At 52.3% G+C, this 24,900-nt stretch overlaps 1 protein-coding gene across 6 annotated transcripts in view; it reads left to right on the forward strand.

The window, feature by feature from the left end:
* The window catches only part of PATJ (PATJ crumbs cell polarity complex component), a 1,366,227-nt gene that overhangs the window by 533,414 nt on the left and 807,913 nt on the right, over positions 1–24,900 (forward strand). For all 6 annotated transcript variants that reach the window (XM_086953328.1, XM_086953320.1, XM_086953345.1 and 3 more), the window contains one exon: positions 8,701–8,772. In XM_086953328.1, the coding sequence (XP_086809454.1) occupies positions 8,701–8,772 (72 nt within the window). The remainder of the gene's footprint in view (positions 1–8,700; positions 8,773–24,900) is intronic.

Genomic DNA, 24,900 nt, shown 5'->3' on the forward strand with positions numbered 1-24,900 from the left:
TTCACTGGGGAGGGGCAGAGACAGTAGTCCCGCCCAACGAAGGCCGGCCTTTCCCCGCCCCGGCGCACCACCTCACCTTCAGACTGTGCAGGAAGCACTCTACGCCGGTGGGGCTCGGAGACGTCCGAGCTCCTCGCTGAAGGCGCCTGTCGCAAAGGGGCACAGAAGACGATCGCGGTCGCGGCAAACTTGCTCTCGCCTCGCGGCCCGCGGAGTCTATCGGGATTCACCACCGGGGGGGGCGGGGAGGCGCACGAAATCGGCCACAGTCTCTTGGGGGTAATGAGGCACTCGCTGGGCAGACGCTGTAGGCGCAAGGTCACCGCACACGCAGCTGACTGGAATGCCAGTCAGGATCAAGGCCAATGACCTTTGCTACTCTACTGCCTGCGCTACCAGCCACCTCAGGGGTCAATAGGGCAGGTGTCAATCTGGTGTCAAGTCTGGAATCTCCTTCTTCATCTAGATCTGGAACATCATCATCCAATCTAGTCTTCTTGATCATCTAAAATGCCCGCCAGGGACTGGGCCTTATATAGCAAGTGCCCTGAGGTGCTGGCTCGTGCCAGTAGGTTCTAGAACCTTCTCTGGCTAGGCCAATGACATGGAACTTTTGAGATGTATTTGGGACCCTAACAGCCACCATACTGTGGTTCTAGAGCAGCCATTTTGTGTACCTGAGGGAAATAAAGTAATTCCTGTCAGGAATGCGCGCCAAGTAAAAGGGCGCCAAAACCTTGAAAGGTCAAAGTTCATGGAGGCTCCAAGGGGAGTCACTCACATGAGTAAAAGGATGGCCACCATTTTGAGGCCATTCATACAGGTTGCCAATCCCAGTCTATAATGTCACAGGTTTCGCCAGGTGCCTTGTAAATAGGTGCCAAAAACCTTGTGAACAACTGGGCGTCAAGGAACATCTAGCCCCATGAAACAGCACATAAAAAGTCCTGGTAGACAAAGAAAAGCGACAGATTTTGGGAGGTACAGGGGAACAAAAGAAATCATAGTGGTGAGGGGACTCTCAGAAGCAGACGGGTCTAACACGCGTCCCCCCCAGCTGAAAGCGGGGAGAGCTACCCAACCTCTTGGGAGTTCTCAACACTAAGGCAGAAATACCTGGAGAGACCGTCTGCATTGGCGTGGTCAACTCCGGGTCGGTGTTCCACCCAAAAGTCCATTCCCTGTAGGGAGATAGACCACCTCAACAGTTTGGGGTTTTCCCCCTTCATCTGCATGAGCCAGCGAAGGGGTCGGTGGTCTGTCTGAACAAGGAAGTGTGAACCAAACAAGTATGGTCGCAGCTTCTTCAGTGCCCAGACCACCGCAAAGGCTTCCCGCTCAATGGTACTCCACCTCTGTTCCCGGGGAAGCAGTCTCCGTGACAGAAAGACCACGGGTTGATCCAGACCCTCTTCATTGAGTTGCGATAACACCGCCCCAATGCCAATGTCGGATGCATCTGTCTGGACAATGAATTCCTTCTTGAAGTCTGGAGCCTTCAGGACGGGAGCGTTACACAATGCTTGTTTCAGAGTGTCGAAGGCTCGCTGACAAGCCTCCGTCCAGATGACTCTCCTGGGTTGCTTCTTGGCTGTGAGTTCAGTAAGGGGTGCCACGATAGTGCCATACCCCTTCACGAACCGTCTGTAGTAACCTGTGAGGCCCAGGAAGGCTCGGACCTCAGTCTGGGTCTTGGGGGTTTCCAGGCCATGATTGCCTCAATCTTCGCCTGAAGGGGCTGCACCTTTCCCCTGCCCACCAAGTGACCTAAGTACACTACCGACCCCTGTCCAATCTGACATTTGCTGGCCTTGATCGTCAAGCCAGCCCTTTCCAGGGCCTGGAGAACGGCTTGCAAGTGCTGCAAGTGATCCTCCCAACTGCTACTGAAGACAGCTATGTCATCCAAGTAAGCAGCAGAGAATGACTCCATCCTGGTGAGGATCGTGTTCACCAACCGCTGAAAAGTGGCAGGAGCGTTCTTGAGCCCGAAGGGCATGACGCAGAACTGGTAGTGTCCATCAGGCGGGAGAAGGCTGACCTTTCCTTGGCTCCATCAGTCATGGGAATCTACCAGTACCCTGCAATGAGGTCAATGGTACTGAGATATTGGGCAGCTCCCAACCGGTCAATCAGTTCATCCGCCCGAGGGATCGGATGAGCATCCGTTTTGGTTACTGAATTTAGTCCTCGGTAGTCCACACAGAATCGCAATTCTGGTGTGGTGCCAGGTGGAGCAGCTTTGGGCACCAAAACCACCGGGCTAGACCAAGGGCTACTTGAAGGTTCGATGACTCCTAGCTCCAGCATCTTAGCTACTTCACTTCGAATGCTGGCCTTCACCTTGTCAGACAGCCGGTAAGACTTGGACTTCACAGGTGGGCTGTCTCCTGTGTCCACATCATGGGTACACAGGTGGGTCTTACCCGGGACAAGGGAGAACAGAGGAGCGAATGACCCCAAGACCTGGCGACATACCTCCTGCTGCTCACGAGTCAGGGATGGCAAGAGTTTCACTCCCTCCACCGACCCATCCTTTTCTTGAGACGCAAAGTGGTCAGGGAGAGGCTCTGTGTCCTCTTCCTCTGATCCGTCAGTCACCATAACCAGCATGACTTCGGGCCTCTCATAGTGGGGCTTGAGGCGGTTGGCATGTAACACCCGATGTGGGTGCCGAGGGGTCTTTACATCCACCAGATAGGTATCCTTGCCCATCTTTTTCAACACCTCATAGGGGCCTGTCCAACGGTCCTGGAGGGAAACTCAGCTCTCCAGGCTCCATCACCCAAACCTTCTGACCAGGCTCCAGCTCCACTGGGTGAGCATTGTGGTCATACCACGCTTTCATGACTGACTGACTGGCTTCCAAGTTGTCAGAAGCTTGCTTCCACAACTTAGCCATTTGGCTCCGGAAGGCCAGCATGTAGCTCACCACGTCCCGGGGAACTTTCCGAGGAGACTTTTCCCAGGAGTCCCTCACCAGGCTGAGAGGTCCACGTACAGGGTGCCCGTACAAAAGCTCAAAGGGGCTAAAGCCCACTCCCTTCTGCGGCACTTCCCTGTAAGAAAAGAGCAAACAGGGTAGGAGGACGTCCCATTTCCTCCGCAGGCTTTCGGGTAGACTTCTGATCATACCCTTCAAGGTTTTGTTAAACCTTTCCACAAGGCCATTGGCCTGTGGGTGATAAGGAGTTGTAAACTGGTAGGTCACTCCACACTCCTTCCACATTGCCCGCATATATGCTGACATGAAGTTGGTCCCCCTGTCAGACACAACTGCTTTGGGGAATCCCACTCGGGTAAAGATCCCCATCAGGGCCTTCGCCACTACCGGTGCAGTAATGGTTCTCAGAGGTATTGCCTCCGGATACCTTGTGGCATGATCCACCAGTACCAGGATAAACCTGTGACCGGATGATGTCGGTGGATCTAGGGGCCCAGCAATGTCGATGCCCACCCTTTCAAAGGGGGTGCCAATGACGGGAAGTGGTTCCAGGGGAGCCTTCAGCTTCATCCCTGTTTTCCCACTGGCTTGGCATGACACACACGACCGACAGTATGTGTTGGACGCCACCCTCATTCGAGGCCAATAAAAGTGGGGGACAAGCCGAGCAAAGGTCTTGTCCTGACCCAGGTGTCCTGCCAAGGGAATCTCGTGAGCCAACTCTAATAGGAAGGCTCGGTAACACTGTGGGACTACCAGGGCCCGTGACAATCCGTGCACTGGCGCCCTGGGCTCACTGTAGAGGAGACCATCCTCCCAGTAAACACGATAGTTCCCATACCCGTTACCTGCTGCTTGGGCTTCAGCCTGTTGCCTCAGACCCTCGAGGGTGGGACATTCCCTCTGTCCCTTGCTCAGTTCCTCCCTGGATGGTCTCCCCTCCACTCGCCACTCAGCGGGGATAGGTAGATCCTCCAACGGAACCATGTCCTCCTCCGCGGACTCCGGGTCCACCTCCTCCGGTGGCCTATCCGTCTCACGGGGCACGGACATCGAGGCAGGCTCCTCCTGTCCTCGAGATGCTCCCTCATCCGCAGCTGGGTGGGCCATTGTTCCAGGCTCCAACCCACGCGACTTCTCCTCTCTAGCAGCCGCAGACCTGGTACTCACACAGGCCCAATCAGGTGTTCCCAGCATCTCAGAATGAGTCCGGTATTCCACCTCCTTCCGAACATTGTGCTCCATATCATTGCCCAGCAGACAATCGACTGGCACGGCAGGGCTTACGGCAACTCGAAGTGAACCTGCAACCCCTCCCCACTCAAAGGGAACCTCAGCCACCGGATAGTGGCTCATTCTGCCGTCAGCCATCGCGGCTGGATGAAGTACGCCTGGAATCACCTGCTCTGAGGACACCAGATGACTCCTGACTATAGTCATACTGGCTCCTGTATCTCTCAGAGCTTCCCCTCTATGGCCTTTGATGGTGACCCATTGCCCATACTTTGTAGTATTTGAGGGCACCTGGATCTTTGGAACCATATCCCGATCACCCAGGGACACTAAGGTGACACCCGCCCACTCCCTCCCCTTAACTAAGGGCATCTCCTCCCCGAGCGCTACACTAGCAACTCCCGGGGCCTTTCCTCCAGTGGGAGGGGGTGGTCTCTTTGGGCATTTCACGTCTCCCTTATAATGTCCAACACCACCGCACTCAAAGCAATGGACAACCCTTGGCTGCTGACTCTGGCCAGGATTAGGGTTCTTTTGCGGGCTAGCCTTAGAGTTGGAAAATAAACTTTTCCCCTTAAAGTTATTTTGGGGGCCTTTGGAGAACTCCTGTTTCTTATTATCTCCCCCCTCTTTCTTCTGGGGAGCGCCCTGTCCGGACTTCTGAGAATCTCCTCCCGTCCCCTTCGTGGACACTCGGGTACTTACCCAAATGTCCGCCTCCTCAGCAAGCTTACGGGGGCAAGTAAGTTTGCTGTCTACCAGGTGCTGCCTCAGCTCAGGAAGACATTTCTCGAGTAGATGTACCTTGAGTATTAGGTTGTACAACCCTCGATAGTCTTCCACCTCACTACCTTGGACCCACCCATCCAGGGCTTTCTTGGCTTAATCCAGGAAGTTAACCCAATTCTGTGAGCTCAGTTTGTGGCTGCCCCTAAACCTCTGCTGGTATTTCTCCGGGGTCAACCCAAACTTCCTGATGAGCGCCACCTTCATGGCGGGGTAGTCTACCTGATCCTCCCGGTCTAGGGCCAATAGGGCATCCCTACCTCTCGGAGGCATGTAACGGTACAATCCACCACTCCAATGCTTCTCATGGATCCCATGGGCTCTTAAGGAGACCTCATAGGCTGCCAGCCACTTGGCTATGTCATCTCCAGCGGTATAACTGGTGACCACGTCCTTGGGTAAGTGAGGCCTGGGCTCCCTGGCAAATTCCTTAGACTCGACACCCTCCGGAGTGATGTTATGGGCCCTGAGGTCGAGCTCTCGTAGCTTGAGCTCGTGTTCCATCCTCTTCCCTTCCATCTCCAGCTTGGCTAACTCCCACCTTAATTGTCTTTCCTCTCTTGTGTCGGCTAACTCGGTCTCTGACAACCCTCCTGTTGACGCACTGCTGCCCTCCCGTGAGGCCACCTTGGGGCTGATTATCATTTCTCCCACCCCCGGGGGACATTCTGCAGGCCTCTCAATGACAGTACCTCTGTCTGGCTCCTCCTCCTCTACCGTTCCCTCCGGATGCGCTTCCACCCAGGCTCGCAGACTAATACGGAGCTCCTCTCTTTTGGCCCCTCGCCTAACGAACACTCCCCTTTCCTGACAGAACTCCTTGAGCTGCGCCACAGTATAGGTCTCCAGCTCTGACATGTCGAATTCCATCTTGTCAGTGAAAAGTGTGGACAACCACCTCGAAGTAGGTTACAAGGATAGGAACTCTGAGGGTCACCTCCACCCACCTCCAGAAGAGAATTTGGAAAAAGCAAAATATTGAATTGGAGGGCCGCTGGGAGAAAACTCCGGGTGTGTACCTGTGGTGCACACTGAATTATTATGGGGTCCAAACAAGCACGGCTCGTAATCCCACCCGCTGAGCACCAATTTTATGTTGGACCTGCGATGGGCAAGCCCAGCACAAAGGGGGTAGCTTGGCTCAAGTGTCAAGGCAAGTGAAGGCTATCGTGCTAAGCCGGCTCTGACCCAATAATAACTCCCTGTACAGTCACCAAAAAGAAGGACACCACACCACTGCTGTAGAAAAATACGATTCCTTTATATAAAAATTCTCTGTTGTGAATAGGGATCAAATATGAAAGCACATACACATTTCTTTTGGTCACAATTTGCTGGGTTTCGGTTTTGGAATAAATAAGATCAGGAATAAATATCATCAATAAATAGAATAAATATCACTTTTGTTTAGCAGAATAAAGACTGGTTCATTTAGATAAACAAACACATGTTCATTCTGGTATCGCTGCCACCAATTAAATACTTCAGGAACATAACTCTTGCAATACGTTTCAGTTTGGAAAGATAACTCTTACAGTTTATGATGATTTCACTGATAATGAATACAGGCTTCTCTGGGCACAAAAGGTGGTTTGGGACTCTTTAAGATTCACTCGGGGAGTATGCGCGTGTATCTAAAAGGCAAGGAAACACAGTGAACACTTCATTTACACTCGGCTGCCACCGGGGTGAGATCTCTGCTTGCCGGTGGGGTCTAAGCGCGCCTGTGAGCTTTGTCACTGCGAGCACTCAGGCGGCACCAGTTCAAAGTCTTTAGACTGACGAACGGGCTGCCGGAGAGGTCACACAATCTTCGCGCTCAGTCAAATAAATGCCGGTTCACAGTTCCTTTACAACGCCGCTCCCCACCTGAAGAAACGGGCCCACCTCACATCGGCTGCAATCGGGAAACGATTCAGTCAAGGCACAGCACTTCTCACGCCAGCGACGGGGTTCTCAGGGGCTCCACGGACCTCCCTCCGACTTCGTCATACAGGGATGGTTCCCGCCCACAGCTACAGCTGCCGATTCACTGGGGAGGGGCAGAGACAGTAGTCCCGCCCAACGAAGGCCGGCCTTTCCCCGCCCCGGCACACCACCTCACCTTCAGACTGCGCAGGAAGCACTCTGAGACGTCCGAGCTCCTCGCTGGAGGCGCCTGTCGCAAAGGGGCACAGAAGACGATCGCGGCGAATTTGCTCTCGCCTCGCGACTTGCGGAGTCTATCGTGATTCACCACCGGGGGGGGCGGGGAGGCACACGAAATCGGCCACAGTCTCTTGGGGGTAATGAGGCACTCGCTGGGCAGGCGCTGTAGGCGTAAGGTCACCGCACACGCAGCTGACTGGAATGCCAGTCAGGATCGACGCCAATGACCTTTGCTACTCTACTGCCCGCACTACCAGCCACCTCCGGGGTCAACAGGGCAGGTGTCAATCTGGTGTCAAGTCTGGAATCTCCTTCTTCATCTAGATCTGGAACATCATCATCCAATCTAGTCTTCTTGATCATCTAAAATGGCCGCCAGGGACTGGACCTTATATATCCAGTGCCCTGAGGTAGTGGCTCATGCCAGTAGGTTCTAGAACCTTCTCTGGCTAGGCCAATGACATGGCACTTTTGAGATGTATTTGGGACCCTAACAACCACCATACTGTGGTTTTAGAGCAGCCATTTTGTGTACCTGAGGGAAATAAAGTAATTCCTGTCAGGAATGCACGCCAAGTAAAAGGGCGCCAAAACCTTGAAAGGTCAAAGTTCATGGAGGCTCCAAGGGGAGTCACTCACATGAGGAAAAAGGATGGCCACCATTTTGAGGCCATTCATACAGGTTGCCAATCCCAGTCTATAATGTCACAGGTTTCGCCAGGTGCCTTGTAAATAGGTGCCAAAAACCTTGTGAACACCTGGGCGTCAAGGAACATCTAGCCCCATGAAACAGCACATAAAAAGTCCTGGTAGACAAAGAAAAGCGACAAATTTTGGGAGGTACAGGGGAACAAAAGAAATCATAGTGGTGAGGGGACTCTCAGAAGCAGACGGGTCTAACAGCCTTTATGTGCTCAACATGGATGTGTAGTAGGCACAGGCATGAGCTGTTTTTCAGCCTTTCCCGGTCCCCCGGACCACCATAGCTTTTCAAATAACTTGCAAGCATGAGATTTTTTAAATGTCTCACAAACTTTATTCCCTCCTCCACATTCATAATGCCACACTAGGTCCGGAATCTTTTATGGCTCCAGTGATGTTATGACGGCACCACTTCTGATACAGAAGTGGAGCTGATACAGAAGTGGAGCCAGCTCCCTCTACCGGCATGAAGAGCTATTGTAAAGTTCCTGTTTTTAATCTGATGCCTGGGATATTGAAAAGTGAGTAATCTACAGGTAGAAAGAATTTGCACAAAACAGATCGTTACTGAAGGTAAGTAACCGTTTCAGGGTCTCCTCTGCTAGTCTTCCACTGGTAAAACGTAGTTGAAAAGTTAGTTCAGTGTTATGATACCCACATATCTGTCATCTTGGAGACTAGCCACAGACTGCAATATTGAAATGATGGTTTATTAGATTCAGGAACTTGTGAGTCAACATAAGCTATATAAAAAGACAGGATGTATCCAAACATTGATTATTAACATAGCAATTAATATTGAAGTTTTTTTTTTAACTATAGAATCTAATTTTCTGTCAAGGGGGAAGACTAGTGAATTTATCTTGTATTCCTGTTTTTTTACCCAGTGATTTACCAGAGCGAGAAGAGGGAGAGGGTGAAGAAACACCAACATTCAGTCACTGGGGTCCTGCACGAATGTAAGTTGCTTGTTTTTTCTCATAGCCTACTTTTGTGGATGTCTTTGAGTTGGAGTTCTGTGCAATTACTCAGTGACACTTTTTCTTCTCATATTTATAGTTAATATACTTTTATGTGTTTGTGTCTGGTGTAAAATGCTATTTAAAGATTTAGATTTCCATCTTATAATTTAGACAGTGAGCATAGAGCCCAACATGCTGGCCATTGAATCTTCATACCCAGTGTCTAATCCCACTTTACATACTTGATTAAGGAACTCTCCCTATACTGTAGACTGTAAATCTGTAACATAAATATGTTTAAACCAATTCTGCATTGTTGTCTAGTACTTTCCTTTCCTAGTTTCTGTAAATCACTCAACATGACGCAACACCATGCGTTCCTCCTATCTAAATTACTCCTTAGAGTAGTCCAAGCTACATTAACTTGAAGAAGCTATGCTCCTTGGGTGCCTGCTCTCCCAGTGCGCAGTTACGTAGCTCAGGCAGTGCTCTGACCGTGCCATCTGCCCAACACAGACTGAGATTCTCCCCCCTGGACTGGACTGCGCCTTGCCTTGCCAGCTGCTGCCTTAATCTTCTTTAATTTTCTTTTTGTCAGATTTACTTTAGTTTTGAGACAGTCTTTTAGATTTTAGTCAGTCTTCTACTGACATACTCCCCCCCCCCCCTCTGCCGCTTCCCACCGCTGCTGCCCCCGTGTTTTTCCCTGTTCCCGCCTCCTGCATCTCAATTGTCCCACCCTCCCCCGACCTCTACTTAATGAAGGCTCCTGCGCAGCCGCACAGCGGGCGCACCGCTGCCGCGCCAAAGGCAAGCCCATTTGCGCCTGTCCGTGACCCGACCACGGCCAGCGCCATGAACCCTGGTCCTCCGACCTGCCAACGCTACAGTTCAACGGCTCTCCATGCACTCAACAACGGCAAGAACAACAACTGCAAGCTCTCCTCACCTTTCAACACCCACAGTCTTTTCACCTGCCAAAATTGCCGCCACTCCTTAAACATCAACAAAAACAAGAACCCACCTCTGCCTACCACTAACAGCCCCACCACAGCCCAAACCCTGAAATGCATTCTCCTCAATGCCCGCTCCCTCCACAGACACGCCACGGAAATCTGGGAGCTCCTCGACAGCACCTCTTCTGATGTCGCTTTCCTCACTGAAACCTGGACAAGGGCCACCTCGGGACCTGACATTGCGATCGCCATCCCGAAGGATACAAAATCACCCAGAAGGACCGTCAAAACAGCCCCGGAAGCGGCATCGCCGTCATCCACAAAGCCAACCTCCGCCTGAGGACCTACACCGACCGGCCTACGGACCTCATAGAACATCTCCACTTCAAGATACAGGTCAACCCAGCCACCACCTTACGTGGCACCCACATCTACCCACCTCTCGGACCCTGCGCAGCTTTCTCCGACTCCATCACCGACATAATCACCCCGCATGCCATCACCTACACAACTACATTTTTGTGGGTGACCTCAACTCGACAGCTGCCAAGACCCCAACTCCATCTCCCAACTGGAAAACCTCCACGCCATCCGACTCAATCAGATCGTACAGGACCAACACACTCAGCAGGGCACACCCTCAACCCTATCTTCACAGAAGGAAACCCCAACTCCTTTAGCCACACCTCTGAACTCCCATGAACTGACCACTGCTGCATCCACTTCAACTACAAAGCGAATTCCCCCCCGCAGACGCCCACCTCAGCTCCATCGCAGGAACTGGACCAAGATCTCTGACGAGCAGCTCACCGCCACCCTCAGTGGCTCCGCTCCCACCGCCTCAGACAACGACCTCACCACAGCCACCGGTACCCTACACAAATGGATCACCAACTGCGCCAACACCATCACCCCCCTTAAGAAATCCTCCAACCTTCGCGTTTAGAAGGCCAGCTGGTTCTTCACTGAACTCCGGTAATCTAGACAAACCTGCAGACGTCTCGAGAAACTATGGAGGAACTCCAACACCCCAGCGAACCTTGACAACTACAAAACAGCCACCACTGCCCACCATAGACTCATCAGACACTCGAAGAAAAAAGCACTCCAGGACAGAATCTCCTCCCACGCAAACAACAGCAAGGAACTCTTCGGGATCATCAAAGAATTTGCTTAACCCAACAGCGAGTCCTCCGACATCCCTCCTTCCCAGAACATCTGCGACAAACTCCGTGCCTTCTGCCACTACAAAATGAAGACCATCTATGAAAACTTCGACAAGAACATCTACCACATTGAACCAACATCCTCCGCTTCCTACTCCACACAGCTGACACTGGACAGCTGGACCGCCCTCAGCAGCGAAGACACTCTAAAGACCATGAGGACCACCCACTCCAGGGCCCCCACAGACCTCTGCCCCCACCACAGCTACTACAGAGCCACAGACATCATTGCCCCCGAGCTACAGAGACTCATAAACCAATCATTCAAGACCACCTCATTCCCCGATGACTGGAAATACGCGGAGGTCAACCCTCTCCTTAAGAAACCTTCGGCGGACCCCACCGACCACAAGAACTTCAAACTGATCTCCCTACTTCCCTACCCGGCGAAAGTCATTAAAAAAGCTGTCAACATCCCTACTTCATCGACAAGAAAAACATCCTCGACTCCTCCCAATCAGACGTCAGGACGAACCACAGCACAGAGACCACCCTCATCCCCGCGACAGATGACATCCACTCCCTCCTCGACAGGGGAGAGACTGTTGCCCTCATCCTTCTGGACCTCTCCGTGGCCTTCCACACAGTCTCACATCGTCCCTAGCGAGCATACTCCACAACACAGTAATCCAAAAACAAAGCCCTCGACTGGATCTGTTCATCCCTTTCCTGTAGAACGCAGTGGGTCAGACTCCCTCCCTTCATCTCGGAGCCCACACCAACAACCTGCGGAGTCCCCCAAGAATCCTCCATCAGCCCCACCCTTTTCATTGTCCACATTGCCCCTCTCGCTTCCATCGTTAGAACACATGGACTCAGCATTGTATTTTACGCAGACAACATACAAATCATCCTCTCACTATCCAACGAACCTAACATCTCGAAACACAACTTTCAAGAAGGAATAGAAGCAGTCGCCAGTTGGATGAAGAACTGACTAATTTGATGTGTGCTCCCTTCGTGCCACTTCACAATTGCCCTCTTCGTCTTCTTACTCTTAAGACTGCATTCCTGGTTGCCATCATCTCTGCCAGGAGAGTGAGTGATGGCGAAACCTGCCCCCACTGCCGCCAAATGGGCCTGAAAGCTCGGACTAGGAAGGCTTTGAGGCGGATGCTGCGGGGGTGGATGTGGACTGGCCTTGCCGCTGTCCCCCTGGCACCGCCACGGATCATTGTCACACACTCACCCCAGTCCAAAGATCTGGCCCATATCCATCGTTTTTTTGCACTCCACACCACCCTAGGTTAGACAATGGCGATATGCAAATCAGCTCTGACCCTGTGCCCCATGGGAACAGTCCAGTCCGAACTACAAAAGCCATGTCCTTCCCAGAACGGAATCAAGCATCCGAGGACCGGACCGGTTTCGAGGTAACACCTCTCATCAGCCCGGCTAGCTTGACTCCAGTGGTGTGGAGTGCCTGGGACCCACGTCTGGGCATCCCCAGCGCACTTAGGGCGGAATATGCAAAAACAGGTGATGGACCGAATGTGGATCAATGTCACACACTCACCCCAGTCCAAAGATCTGGGCCCAAATCCATCGTTTTTTTGCACTCCACACCACCCTGGGTTAGACAATGGCGATATGCAAATCAGCTCTGACCCTGTGCCCCATGGGAACAGTCCAGTCCGAACTACAAAAGCCATGTCCTTCCCAGAACGGAATCAAGCATCCGAGGACCGGACCGGTTTCGAGGTAACACCTCATCAGCCCGGCTAGCTTGACTCCAGTGGTGTGGAGTGCCTGGGACCCACGTCTGGGCATCCCCAGCGCACTTAGGGCGGAATATGCAAAAACAACAGGTGATGGACCGAATGTGGATCAGTGTCACACACTCACCCCAGTCCAAAGATCTGGGCCCAAATCCATCGTTTTTTTGCACTCCACACCACCCTGGGTTAGACAATAGCGTTATGCAAATCAGCTCTGACCCTGTGCCCCATGGGAACAGTCCAGTCCGAACTACAAAAGCCATGTCCTTCCCAGAACGGAATCAAGCATCCGAGGACCGGACCGGTTTCGAGGTAACACCTCTCATCAGCCCGGCTAGCTTGACTCCAGTGGTGTGGAGTGCCTGGGACCCACGTCTGGGCATCCCCAGCGCACCTAGGGCGGAATATGCAAAAACAACAGGTGATGGACCGAATGTGGATCAATGTCACACACTCACCCCAGTCCAAAGATCTGGGCCCAAATCCATCGTTTTTTTGCACTCCACACCACCCTGGGTTAGACAATGGCGATATGCAAATCAGCTCTGACCCTGTGCCCCATGGGAACAGTCCAGTCCGAACTACAAAAGCCATGTCCTTCCCAGAACGGAATCAAGCATCCGAGGACCGGACTGGTTTCGAGGTAACACCTCTCATCAGCCCGGCTAGCTTGACTCCAGTGGTGTGGAGTGCCTGGGACCCACGTCTGGGCATCCCCAGCGCACTTAGGGCGGAATATGCAAAAACAACAGGTGATGGACCGAATGTGGATCAATGTCACACACTCACCCCAGTCCAAAGATCTGGGCCCAAATCCATCGTTTTTTTGCACTCCACACCACCCTGGGTTAGACAATGGCGATATACAAATCAGCTCTGACCCTGTGCCCCATGGGAACAGTCCAGTCCGAACTACAAAAGCCATGTCCTTCCCAGAACGGAATCAAGCATCCGAGGACCGGACCGGTTTCGAGGTAACACCTCATCAGCCCGGCTAGCTTGACTCCAGTGGTGTGGAGTGCCTGGGACCCACGTCTGGGCATCCCCAGCGCACTTAGGGCGGAATATGCAAAAACAACAGGTGATGGCCCGAATGTGGATCAATGTCACGCACTCACCCCAGTCCAAAGATCTGGGCCCAAATCCATGGTTTTTTTGCACTCCACACCACCCTGGGTTAGACAATGGCGATATGCAAATCAGCTCTGACCCTGTGCCCCATGGGAACAGTCCAGTCCGAACTACAAAAGCCATGTCCTTCCCAGAACGGAATCAAGCATCCGAGGACCGGACCGGTTTCGAGGTAACACCTCTCATCAGCCCGGCTAGCTTGACTCCAGTGGTGTGGAGTGCCTGGGACCCACGTCTGGGCATCCCCCGCGCACTTAGGGCGGAATATGCAAAAACAGCAGGTGATGGCCCGAATGTGGATCAATGTCACGCACTCACCTCAGTCCAAAGATCTGGGCCCAAATCCATGTTTTTTTTGCACTCCACACCACCCTGGGTTAGACAATGGCGATATGCAAATCAGCTCTGACCCTGTGCCCCATGGGAACAGTCCAGTCCGAACTACAAAAGCCATGTCCTTCCCAGAACGGAATCAAGCATCCGAGGACCGGACCGGTTTCGAGGTAACACCTCTCATCAGCCCGGCTAGCTTGACTCCAGTGGTGTGGAGTGCCTGGGACCCACGTCTGGGCATCCCCAGCGCACTTAGGGCGGATTATGCAAAAACAACAGGTGATGGACCGAATGTGGATCAATGTCACACACTCACCCCAGTCCAAAGATCTGGGCCCAAATCCATCGTTTTTTTGCACTCCACACCACCCTGGGTTAGACAATGGCGATATGCAAATCAGCTCTGACCCTGTGCCCCATGGGAACAGTCCAGTCCGAACTACAAAAGCCATGTCCTTCCCAGAACGGAATCAAGCATTCGAGGACCGGACCGGTTTCGAGGTAACACCTCTCATCAGCCCGGCTAGCTTGACTCCAGTGGTGTGGAGTGCCTCGAAACCGGTCCGGTCCTCGGATGCTTGATTCCGGTCTGGGAAAGATATGGCTGTTGTAGTTCGGACTGGACTGTTCCCATGGGGCACAGGGTCAGAGCTGATTTGCATAAAGCCATTATCTGACCCAGGGTGGTGTGGAGTGCAAAAAAACGATGGATGTAGGCCCAGATCCTTGTACTGGGGTGAATGTAAGACATTGATCTACATTCTGTCCATCAAATTGTTTTTTGTAATTTTCTCCCTGAGTGTACTGGGGTAGCTCAGACGTGGGTCCCAGAGCCTCCACACCACTGGAGTCAAGCTAGCCGGGCTGATGAGAGGTGTTACCTCGAAACCGGTCCGGTCCTCGGATGCTTGATTCCGGTCTGGGAAAGATATGGCTGTTGTAGTTCGGACTGGATTGTTCCCATGGGGCACAGGGTCAGAGCTGATTTGCATAAAGCCATTATCTGACCCAGGGTGGTGTGGAGTGCAAAAAACGGTGGATTTAGGCCCAGATCCTTGTACTGGGGTGAATGTAAGACATTGATCTACATTCTGCCCATCAAATTGTTTTTTGTAATTTTCTCCCTGAGTGTACTGGGGTAGCTCAGACGTGGGTCCCAGAGCCTCCACACCACTGGAGTCAAGCTAGCCGGGCTGATGAGAGGTGTTACCTCGAAACCGGTCCGGTCCTCGGATGCTTGATTCCGGTCTGGGAAAGATATGGCTGTTGTAGTTCCGACTGGACTGTTCCCATGGGGCACAGGGTCAGAGCTGATTTGCATAAAGCCATTATCTGACCCAGGGTGGTGTGGAGTGCAAAAACGATGGATTTAGGCCCAGATCCTTGTACTGGGGTGAATGTAAGACATTGATCTACATTCTGTCCATCAAATTGTTTTTTGTAATTTTCTCCCTGAGTGTACTGGGGTAGCTCAGACGTGGGTCCCAGAGCCTCCACACCACTGGAGTCAAGCTAGCCGGGCTGATGAGAGGTGTTACCTCGAAACCGGTCCGGTCCTCGGATGCTTGATTCCGGTCTGGGAAAGATATGGCTGTTGTAGTTCGGACTGGGCTGTTCCCATGGGGCACAGGGTCAGAGCTGATTTGCATAAAGCCATTATCTGACCCAGGGTGGTGTGGAGTGCAAAAAACGATGGATTTAGGCCCAGATCCTTGTACTGGGGTGAATGTAAGACATTGATCTACATTCTGTCCATCAAATTGTTTTTTGTAATTTTCTCCCTGAGTGTACTGGGGTAGCTCAGACGTGGGTCCCAGAGCCTCCACACCACTGGAGTCAAGCTAGCCGGGCTGATGAGAGGTGTTACCTCGAAACCGGTCCGGTCCTCGGATGCTTGATTCCGGTCTGGGAAAGATATGGCTGTTGTAGTTCGGACTGGACTGTTCCCATAGGGCACAGGGTCAGAGCTGATTTGCATAAAGCCATTATCTGACCCAGGGTGGTGTGGAGTGCAAAAAATGATGGATTTAGGCCCAGATCCTTGTACTGGGGTGAATGTAAGACATTGATCTACATTCTGTCCATCAAATTGTTTTTTGTAATTTTCTCCCTGAGTGTACTGGGGTAGCTCAGACGTGGGTCCCAGAGCCTCCACACCACTGGAGTCAAGCTAGCCGGGCTGATGAGAGGTGTTACCTCGAAACCGGTCCGGTCCTCGAATGCTTGATTCCGGTCTGGGAAAGATATGGCTGTTGTAGTTCGGACTGGACTGTTCCCATGGGGCACAGGGTCAGAGCTGATTTGCATAAAGCCATTATCTGACCCAGGGTGGTGTGGAGTGCAAAAAACGATGGATTTAGGCCCAGATCCTTGTATTGGGGTGAATGTAAGACATTGATCTACATTCTGTCCATCAAATTGTTTTTTGTAATTTTCTCCCTGAGTGTACTGGGGTAGCTCAGACGTGGGTCCCAGAGCCTCCACACCACTGGAGTCAAGCTCGCCGGGCTGATGAGAGGTGTTACCTCGAAACCGGTCCGAGCCTCGGATGCTTGATTCCGGTCTGGGAAAGATATGGCTGTTGTAGTTCGGACTGGACTGTTCCCATGGGGCACAGGGTCAGAGCTGATTTTCATAAAGCCATTATCTGACCCAGGGTGGTGTGGAGTGCAAAAAACGATGGATTTAGGCCCAGATCCTTGTACTGGGGTGAATGTAAGACATTGATCTACATTCTGTCCATCAAATTGTTTTTTGTAATTTTCTCCCTGAGTGTACTGGGGTAGCTCAGACGTGGGTCCCAGAGCCTCCACACCACTGGAGTCAAGCTAGCCGGGCTGATGAGAGTTGTTACCTCGAAACCAGTCCGGTCCTCGGATGCTTGATTCCGGTCTGGGAAAGATATGGCTGTTGTAGTTCAGACTGGACTGTTCCCATGGGGCACAGGGTCAGAGCTGATTTGCATAAAGCCATTATCTTACCCAGGGTGGTGTGGAGTGCAAAAAACGATGGATTTAGGCCCAGATCCTTGTACTGGGGTGAATGTAAGACATTGATCTACATTCTGTCCATCAAATTGTTTTTTGTAATTTTCCTCCCGGATGGTAATCTGCGGCACGTGGCTGGCAGGACGTGAGGGGGCGCCCCTTCCTTGGCAACTAAAGGTGCGGAAGGCAGAAGTTTGCTGGCCCGACAAGCCCAAGGACTTGGCCGTAGCCCTGGAATCCTTGAAACGCTCAAGTGCACTGTCTGCCTTCTCGCCAAAAAGGCGACGGCCATCAAACAGCATGTCCATGAGTGTGTTCTGGACATCAGCCGAGAAGTTGGCAGACCTCAGCCAGACGTGGCGGCGGACCGCCACCGTCGTGGAAATTGCCTTGCCTAGCGAGTCCGTGGGTATCCAGCCCACATCGAATAGAGTACCCTTCCGCAAGGGCTTGAGCGAGATTTGCCTGGGCCTCCTCCGGGCAGTCTGGCAGCATGTCCGCAACCGTGTCCCACAGAGAGTGGGTGTAACGGCCAAAAAGGCAAGCGGTGTTGACCGACCGCAACCCCAAACTAAGTGAGGAGAACAGCTTCTTACCAAACTGGTCATACCTTTTGGATTCTCGATCAGGAGGGGCGGTCGGGAATGCGGTCTGGGATAACCAGGCTCCAGGGGGTGGGGTGGGCCGAAAGGGAGCTAGGGTCGCCCGGGGCCAGGCGGTGGCGTCTGGCCACGTTCATCTACAGGGAGCCCTGTAGCGGGCTTGGACCAGGTGCCCAACAGAACGTCAGTAAGGGCCTCATTAAACGGCAGTAGAGGCTCCGAAGAGCATGCCTGCGGTTTAAGGACCTCGGTGAGGAGGTTAGTCCTAACGGCCGAGACGGGGAGCTCAAGAGCCAAGGCCTTGGCTGCCCTCGTCAACACCACGCTGTAAGCAGCCCTCCTCCGTAGCCACGGTAGGAGGGGGAGACGAATCCTGTGTCGGGCGAAGTGTCCACACCACTGGCCTCCCTAGCTCAACTGCCCAGTCCTTATACGACTAGCACTCCCATGCCAGAGGGTCCTAGACCCCCTCCCAATCCTCCTTGCCTCCCATCTCCTCATAGTCAGGTGCAAAGGATGGGGCCGGATCATAGAAGAATTGCTCTTCTCTCGGCGTTGGATGCAGCGTTGAGTGACGCCGGTCCGACGCTGGATCCGGACCGAGGGAGGGACTGGGGACGATGTCGTCCGGGGACGTAAGGTCGAACAGCGGTGACCCGGATCCAGTGGGGCCCTGTGGCGTCGGGACCAAAGTCGCCGATGGCCCCGGGGCCGAAGCCTAAGGCCCGCTTGGGCTCCCAGCCAGTACCGCGGGGCCCGAAGGCACCACAGCGGGACTTGACAGAGGAGAGAGCGACCTCATGGCCATGAGGAAGGCATCGATCTCCTCCGGCGTCGCGTTCAGCCCAGGGACCGGTGGGTATGGAGCTGGCCACGGTGCCTGCGGCTCCGGCGGAGCCACGTGGGCGTTGTCGCCCGAACCCCCGGCCGCATTGCGTGAGCGTCGGGGGAGTCGGAAGAGCGATGTTGTCTCTTCGACTTCTTTTGCCTCTTACCTGAGGACTTGGAGCCCGACGAATGGTGTTGACTCGCCGAGCTGTGATGACTGTGGCCCTGCGACCGGTCCTTTGACCTCCTCCTCGACCGGGAACTTGAACGGCGCCGGGCCGACTGCCAGAGCTCGAGGTGCTTACGGAACCGCTCCCGCCTAGCCTTCGACGTCAAGGCCCGGCAATCGGGCACGACTTGTCGTCGTGGTCGGCCCCAAATCAAAAAAGGCAACGACGGTGGGGGTCGGTAACCAACATCAGGCGGTTACAATCTCCACAGGGTTTGAACCCGGGCATCCCTATCGGCACCGAGAGTCTACCAACTCGAAAAAGGACCCAAAAAGGATCGAAAAAGCTAGTCAAAAAGTGACTAAGAAGTGCTGCTTCTTCTGGATCTGCCCTTGCTGGCGCGGAAAAAAAAAGAACTGACATCAGCGCGCGAGGTGGCGTCTACATGCTCAGACGACATCATCCTGGTGCCAACGACGGACGCGGAGCCGCAGACGACGCCTACCGACGCGCAGGGGTACTGCTACGTAAAACTTTCTGGATCCAGTCTGACGCCTGGGGATATTCTAAGGTAAGGAATCCAACACTAACCTGTTTCTTTCAGATGCTTTCTTCTCGAAGGGGAGCCTGTGTAGTCGGATGGAAGCGTGAGGGGCAATGTGGACGATGAAAAGGGTGGGGCTGATGGAGGATTCTTGGGGGACTCCGCAGGTTGTTGGTGTGGGCTCCGAGATGAAGGGAGGGAGTCTGACCCACTGCGTTCTACAGGAAAGGGATGAACAGATCCAGTCGAGGGCTTTGTTTTTGGATTCCTGTGTTGTGGAGTATGCTGGCTAGGGACGGTGTGAGACTGTGTGGAAACCCGCCATCATCTCTGCCAGGAGAGTGAGTGAGCTCCAGGCTCTATCTTCTAAACCTCCTTTTCTTTCTGTCCATCCAGACAAAGTAGTTTTAAGAACGCGTCCTTCTTTCCTGCCCAAGGTGGTTACAGCCTTTCACATCGGGCAGTCCATCACCTTTCCCACCTTCTGTCCGCCTCCGCATCCCTTGAAAGAGGAAGAGAGGTTCCACCGCCTGGACCCAAAACGTGTGCTCTCATTCTATCTGGACCGCACACGCCGGTTTCGGGTGGACGACCAGCTCTTTGTTCGTTACGTGGGCGCTAAGAAGGGACGGGCAGTGCACAAACGAACAATTTCTCGATGGGTCGTTTTGTGCATAAAGGCTTGTTATTCACTGGCTAAAAAAGGAGCCTCCTGTGGGGCTGCGTGCCCATTCCACTCGGGCCACGGCGGCTACTACTGCCCTGGTTCGGGGACTCCCCTTGCAGGACATCTGTCAGGCAGCTACGTAGGCCTCGCTGCATACGTTCACTAGACACTACTGCCTGGACAGCCAAGACCGGAGAGATGGCTTTTTCGGCCGTTCTGTTCTCCAGGACTTTCTGGTGTGATCATTGGTTTGCAGACCCACCACCGGGGTTGGTATTGCTGGGGTATCTAGTCTAAGGTAAGGAATCTAACACTAGCATGTTTCTTTCAGATGCACAAGTTACTTACCTTCGGTAGCCATATATCTGTAATAAACAGTAGTTAGTGTTGGATTCCTTTCTGCCCCACCAATCCTCCCCGTTCTGCGAACCGATATCTAGGGTTAAGGTTCTTCCCTTTGAAGGCCCTAGTTTCATGGCACCAGTGTCGGTTTTTATCATGGCTCTGTGTTTCTGGTGCAGAAAAGCTGTGCATAAGAACTGACGTCAGTGCGCGAGGGCGGCGTCTAAGTACTCCGACGTCATCTCGGCGCCAACGACGACGGACGCGGAGCCGCAGACAACGCCTACTGACGCACAGGGGTTGTGAGAAGTTGGCCTGATATATAATGTTCACTATTCTAGTGAGCACTTTGTATCAGTCCAAACAACCCTTATTGATGATTGGTTGTAAGTCAACCTTATAGACCAGCTATCCTAGTAGCATAGACAAGAGCAGTCTTTAGGCTAAACTCTAGAGGGCGTGTTAAGCCAGCTGTTATACCATCACATATACCCCTGGAACACCAAGTGAAAGGACACCACACAAGTGTTATGAAAATAAACAGTATATTTATTTAGACCACAACAGCCCTGTACTCTTTATGAGGACAGGGTACTAAGCACACAACAAAACTCTTACGAAAATACTATAAGTTGCACAATTTACACAAATACCCGAGGGGCACGAAAAACCATATACTCTAAAAGTGGAATGCGAAATTACTAGCAGGTAAGTACTAATCTCATAGGGTTTGGAATCGCTAGGACTGGACTACTGAACCTTCAGATTACTAGCAGGAGGCCTAGGGGACTCGGGTGCAGAGTGTGCACTCTCACGCGGGACAAAGTCTATGGATACTAGTAAATGCAAAGTTAGTGATATCGGACGAATCCGACTAGGTAGAGCTGAAACGAAAAAGGATCTGGACCCTTGGATAGTGAGGCTATGCTGGGGCACCGAAATGCCGAAGTTACCTAGCCCAGGGGCTGCGGATGCATAGGTCTGGAAAGACGTCGGGAATCCTCGTTGCAGTCTATGGAGCCTGAAAGAAGAAGTTGCTGGCAGGCGACCAGTGAAGAAGTTCGAAGTGATCCAAGCCTGGATCGAAGATGGAAGACACCTGTAAGCAGAGGGGACCAAGTTCTGAATCACTAGCCAGTGATTAGATGGGCACCAGGATGGCACCGGATGGAGTCACCTCGACCAGGTGAGTGGGTGACGCTGGGCTCTGCAGTCTCACGGACCAGGAGGCGTTGTCAGCGACCAGGATGGAGGTGCGAGCTGTCCCACGATAATATCTGCTGTCGACGTCGCTGGACCCAGGATTGGGGCAACAAGTCTTGGCAAATGCAAGCCCACGCGGTGGACTCAAAATGGCATCTGGAGTGGACCAGGAGGGTCCGGGGTGCTCCTCTATTGGAGGGGAGCAAGGGCCAGTCTGGAGCAACCAGACCAGCGGTGTTGATGTCGTCGTTCGTCTTCGGGAAGGCCACAAGCCAGCGGGCTAGTAGCCAGACAACGCAGTGAGCAGCAAAGAGCAGAAGGGCCCCACGCAGATCTCGTAGAGGCCTGGAGGCTGAACTTCAGTGCTGGAGCTGCTCAGGGTTGGGGCTTCTCGGACCCCAAAGCACTCACTCGAGGATCTCTCGGTGGTCGTGCTGGGCAAGAGTCGTGCAGTCTTGAAGATGGCCGGTCCCTTGAGGTCTCGTCGCACCCACGGATCTCAGCTGAGCTGACGATGTGGGTAGAAGTCAGAGGTGCCAGGGAAGCCGGGTCTCATCGTGCTGGTCAGTCGGATTCCGGAGGAAGGACGCGCAGCAAACCGCAGTGTTCTTGGATGGTGCCTGCGGGTGCAGGGTTGACTACTCCTTAGTCACAAGGGAGAAATCTTGAGAAGAAGTCGAGAGTTCCTTTCGTAGAAAGTAGTTTCAGGATTCAAAGATGATCTAATTTGGAAGGGGGCCCGCTCCTATCTTTATACTAGGAAAAGGGGCTGGCACGCGACTAGGTCCTGCCCATGGGTGGGACCAGGAAGGGGGGTGGTTACACCCCTCTCCCATGCCGGACCTTCCCCAGGTCAGGGGCTGGTGTGCCCCTGGAACTGGTTCTAGCCGGCCTATGCATAATGAGCACCGGGGTGCCACTTGCAGTCACCTTCCTCTAAAGCCCTGCCTACCCAGGATACACAAAACCCTGTCTGGGATGGTGCTAGCACCGCCCCTGACAGGAAACCCTTTGTCCAAGCCTCCCTTGCTGGAAGGACTCCCAGCCGCAGGAGGTCAGACTTGTGTCTGTGGTGGCAGCATCCATTTTGTGATGCTGAGGCTTGAGTTAACTTTAACCGGGGTTCACAGTTACATACATGTCGTGTCCCTCTAGAAGGGTGGAATGCTAACCCCGTCGCCAGAATTGGCGAGGGGTTAGTATTCCAATTTGTATGACACCTTACTCGACATGTTTTGATAAAGCGATACCAGAGTTAGCATATAACCGCGAGGATTATAATGCACTTAAGAGTATATGGTACGCGTTATCATGGAACAGCTATTAGGACTTGGTTCCGCAAGCTGCAAACGGGCTCAGCTCATGCCAGAGCACCATCTCACACGATTCCAAGCACTCTGCCTTCAGGATTGTCAAGGCCTGCCATAGGAGTGACTGATAGGAATACGGGTGTCCATTTTAGGGGTAGATATAGGTATACTATATCTAAAGCAAAGGGTGATTACACCACCTTGCCCCAGCTGTCGTGCAGCCAGTTGTGTCAGATTTAGATGGCCAGCCAGGGGTGGCATAATGCATGCTGCAGCCCCTTGTAGGCCCTGGGTACACCTATGCCCTGAGTTACAGGGTCTGATAAGGTGGCCCAGTACCAATTGGTTATGTACCTAAGGTACAGGGAATCCATTTTACAGAGAGAGCAGTAGGCCTGGGGCCCTGAATAGCAGGGTCCCAGGTCAACTAAGTCGGAAAACCAGCAAAACACCAGGCAAAAAGTTGGGAGCAACCATAGTCAGGTATCCACCTTCCTACAGGGGTACTGCTACGCAAAACTTTCCGGAACTAGTCTGACGCCTGGGGATATTCTAAGGTACGGAATGTAACACTAACCACTGTTTCTTACTGATATATCGTTACCGAAGGTAAGTAACTTGTGCTTCTCACCCATGCCCACAAGGCCCTCCACAACACTGGCCCCACCTACATGAACCATTGCCTCTCGTTCCACGCACCCCAAAGATCCCTCCGCTGAGCCCAGCTCTCCCTTGCCACAACACCACGCATCAAGAAGACCAGAACAGGAGGTCGCTCCTTCTCCTTCCTCGCATCCAAAGCATGGAACCCTCTCCACCTCCGCCAGACACCAACTCTCTCCAAGTTCCTGAAGGACCTCAAGACCTGGCTCTTCGATCGGCTATGGTAGCCTTCTGACAATTCTCCACTAAGGCTTAGGAGCCGTGCGCTCCCTCCCCCAGCGCCTTGAGACCTCTCTGGGTGAGTAGCTGCGCTTCACAACCCCTGATTGAGTGTTTGATTGATTGATTGAAGAAATTTGGTGTTGATGCATTATGGACTCTTATCTTATGTCTCATTTTTACATCTGTTGTGCACACTCGCTTAATTCTTGACTTCTGTCAGAGGAGTATGCTGGTTGCAGAACACGAGTAGGGCTAGAGGACTGATCATCTAATTTTCACTCAGTTGCCTTATTACATTCACGGTACAGTCTTTGTGGAATTGGATTACTTCAAATACTACTCTAGGGTGGCCCCACATTTTTTTCTACCCCACTGTGAGACAAATTACATCATCATGGCTTTGCTCATGATTAATTCCAAGGCGCTAACAAAGAAAAATGCATTAGTCTATTGTTTTTGTCAATTATAGCATCACCTTTAACAAAATGGTTTGGACTAACTGTATCGCCCTCGTATGGTTAATTATGGGTTTTCATGAGTAAATGTTGGTGAGAATTCAGTTCAGCAAGAACGGTGTGTCCTCTAGAAAAATTGAAAGAGATAATGGATTAAGACAAAATTTCACTATTTCATGCTGCATTTTTTAACTATAAAAAGTAGATGTATTTGATAACATAAAAAATGATGTCCTGTTAGCTATTTAAACGTTAAGGCATTCACGCCTCGTTGCCATCCTATGCCAATTACTTAGTTTTTATTATCCAGACTCTTAGTGGCTTTCAATAACTACTCTTGGCTCTAGGGGACACATGTACGACCGTCTTTAGCAGTTGCAAACGGCCAATCGCAATGTTTGTGACTGTTAAATTAGTCTGTGGCTAGTCCAAACCCCATTTTGCGAGTTGGTAACCTATTACTGACTCGCAAAATAGGGTTTGCGACTCGCTATTAGGAAGGGGCTTGCCAAGGTCGTACCTTCCTAATAGTGACTCGCAGTGCTATGTACGAATATTTTGCGACCAAAATGCGGTCGCAAAACATTTGCATTTTACCACTAAGGGAAAGTTGGCGGGACACCAGCAATTTTGTAGCCATAATCAATTCAATCTAATTTCTTTAGGTTTCTGTATACTAGTATTCAGTTTCATTTGAGAAGCTGAGAATAGTGGAAGGATTAGCAAAGAGTAAGTCTTGCGGCTTTTAGTCTTGTATGTGAAAGACTT

Source organism: Lissotriton vulgaris, chromosome 1_1 (genome assembly GCF_964263255.1).
Source record: "Lissotriton vulgaris chromosome 1_1, aLisVul1.2, whole genome shotgun sequence".
Classification (NCBI taxonomy): domain Eukaryota; kingdom Metazoa; phylum Chordata; class Amphibia; order Caudata; family Salamandridae; genus Lissotriton; species Lissotriton vulgaris.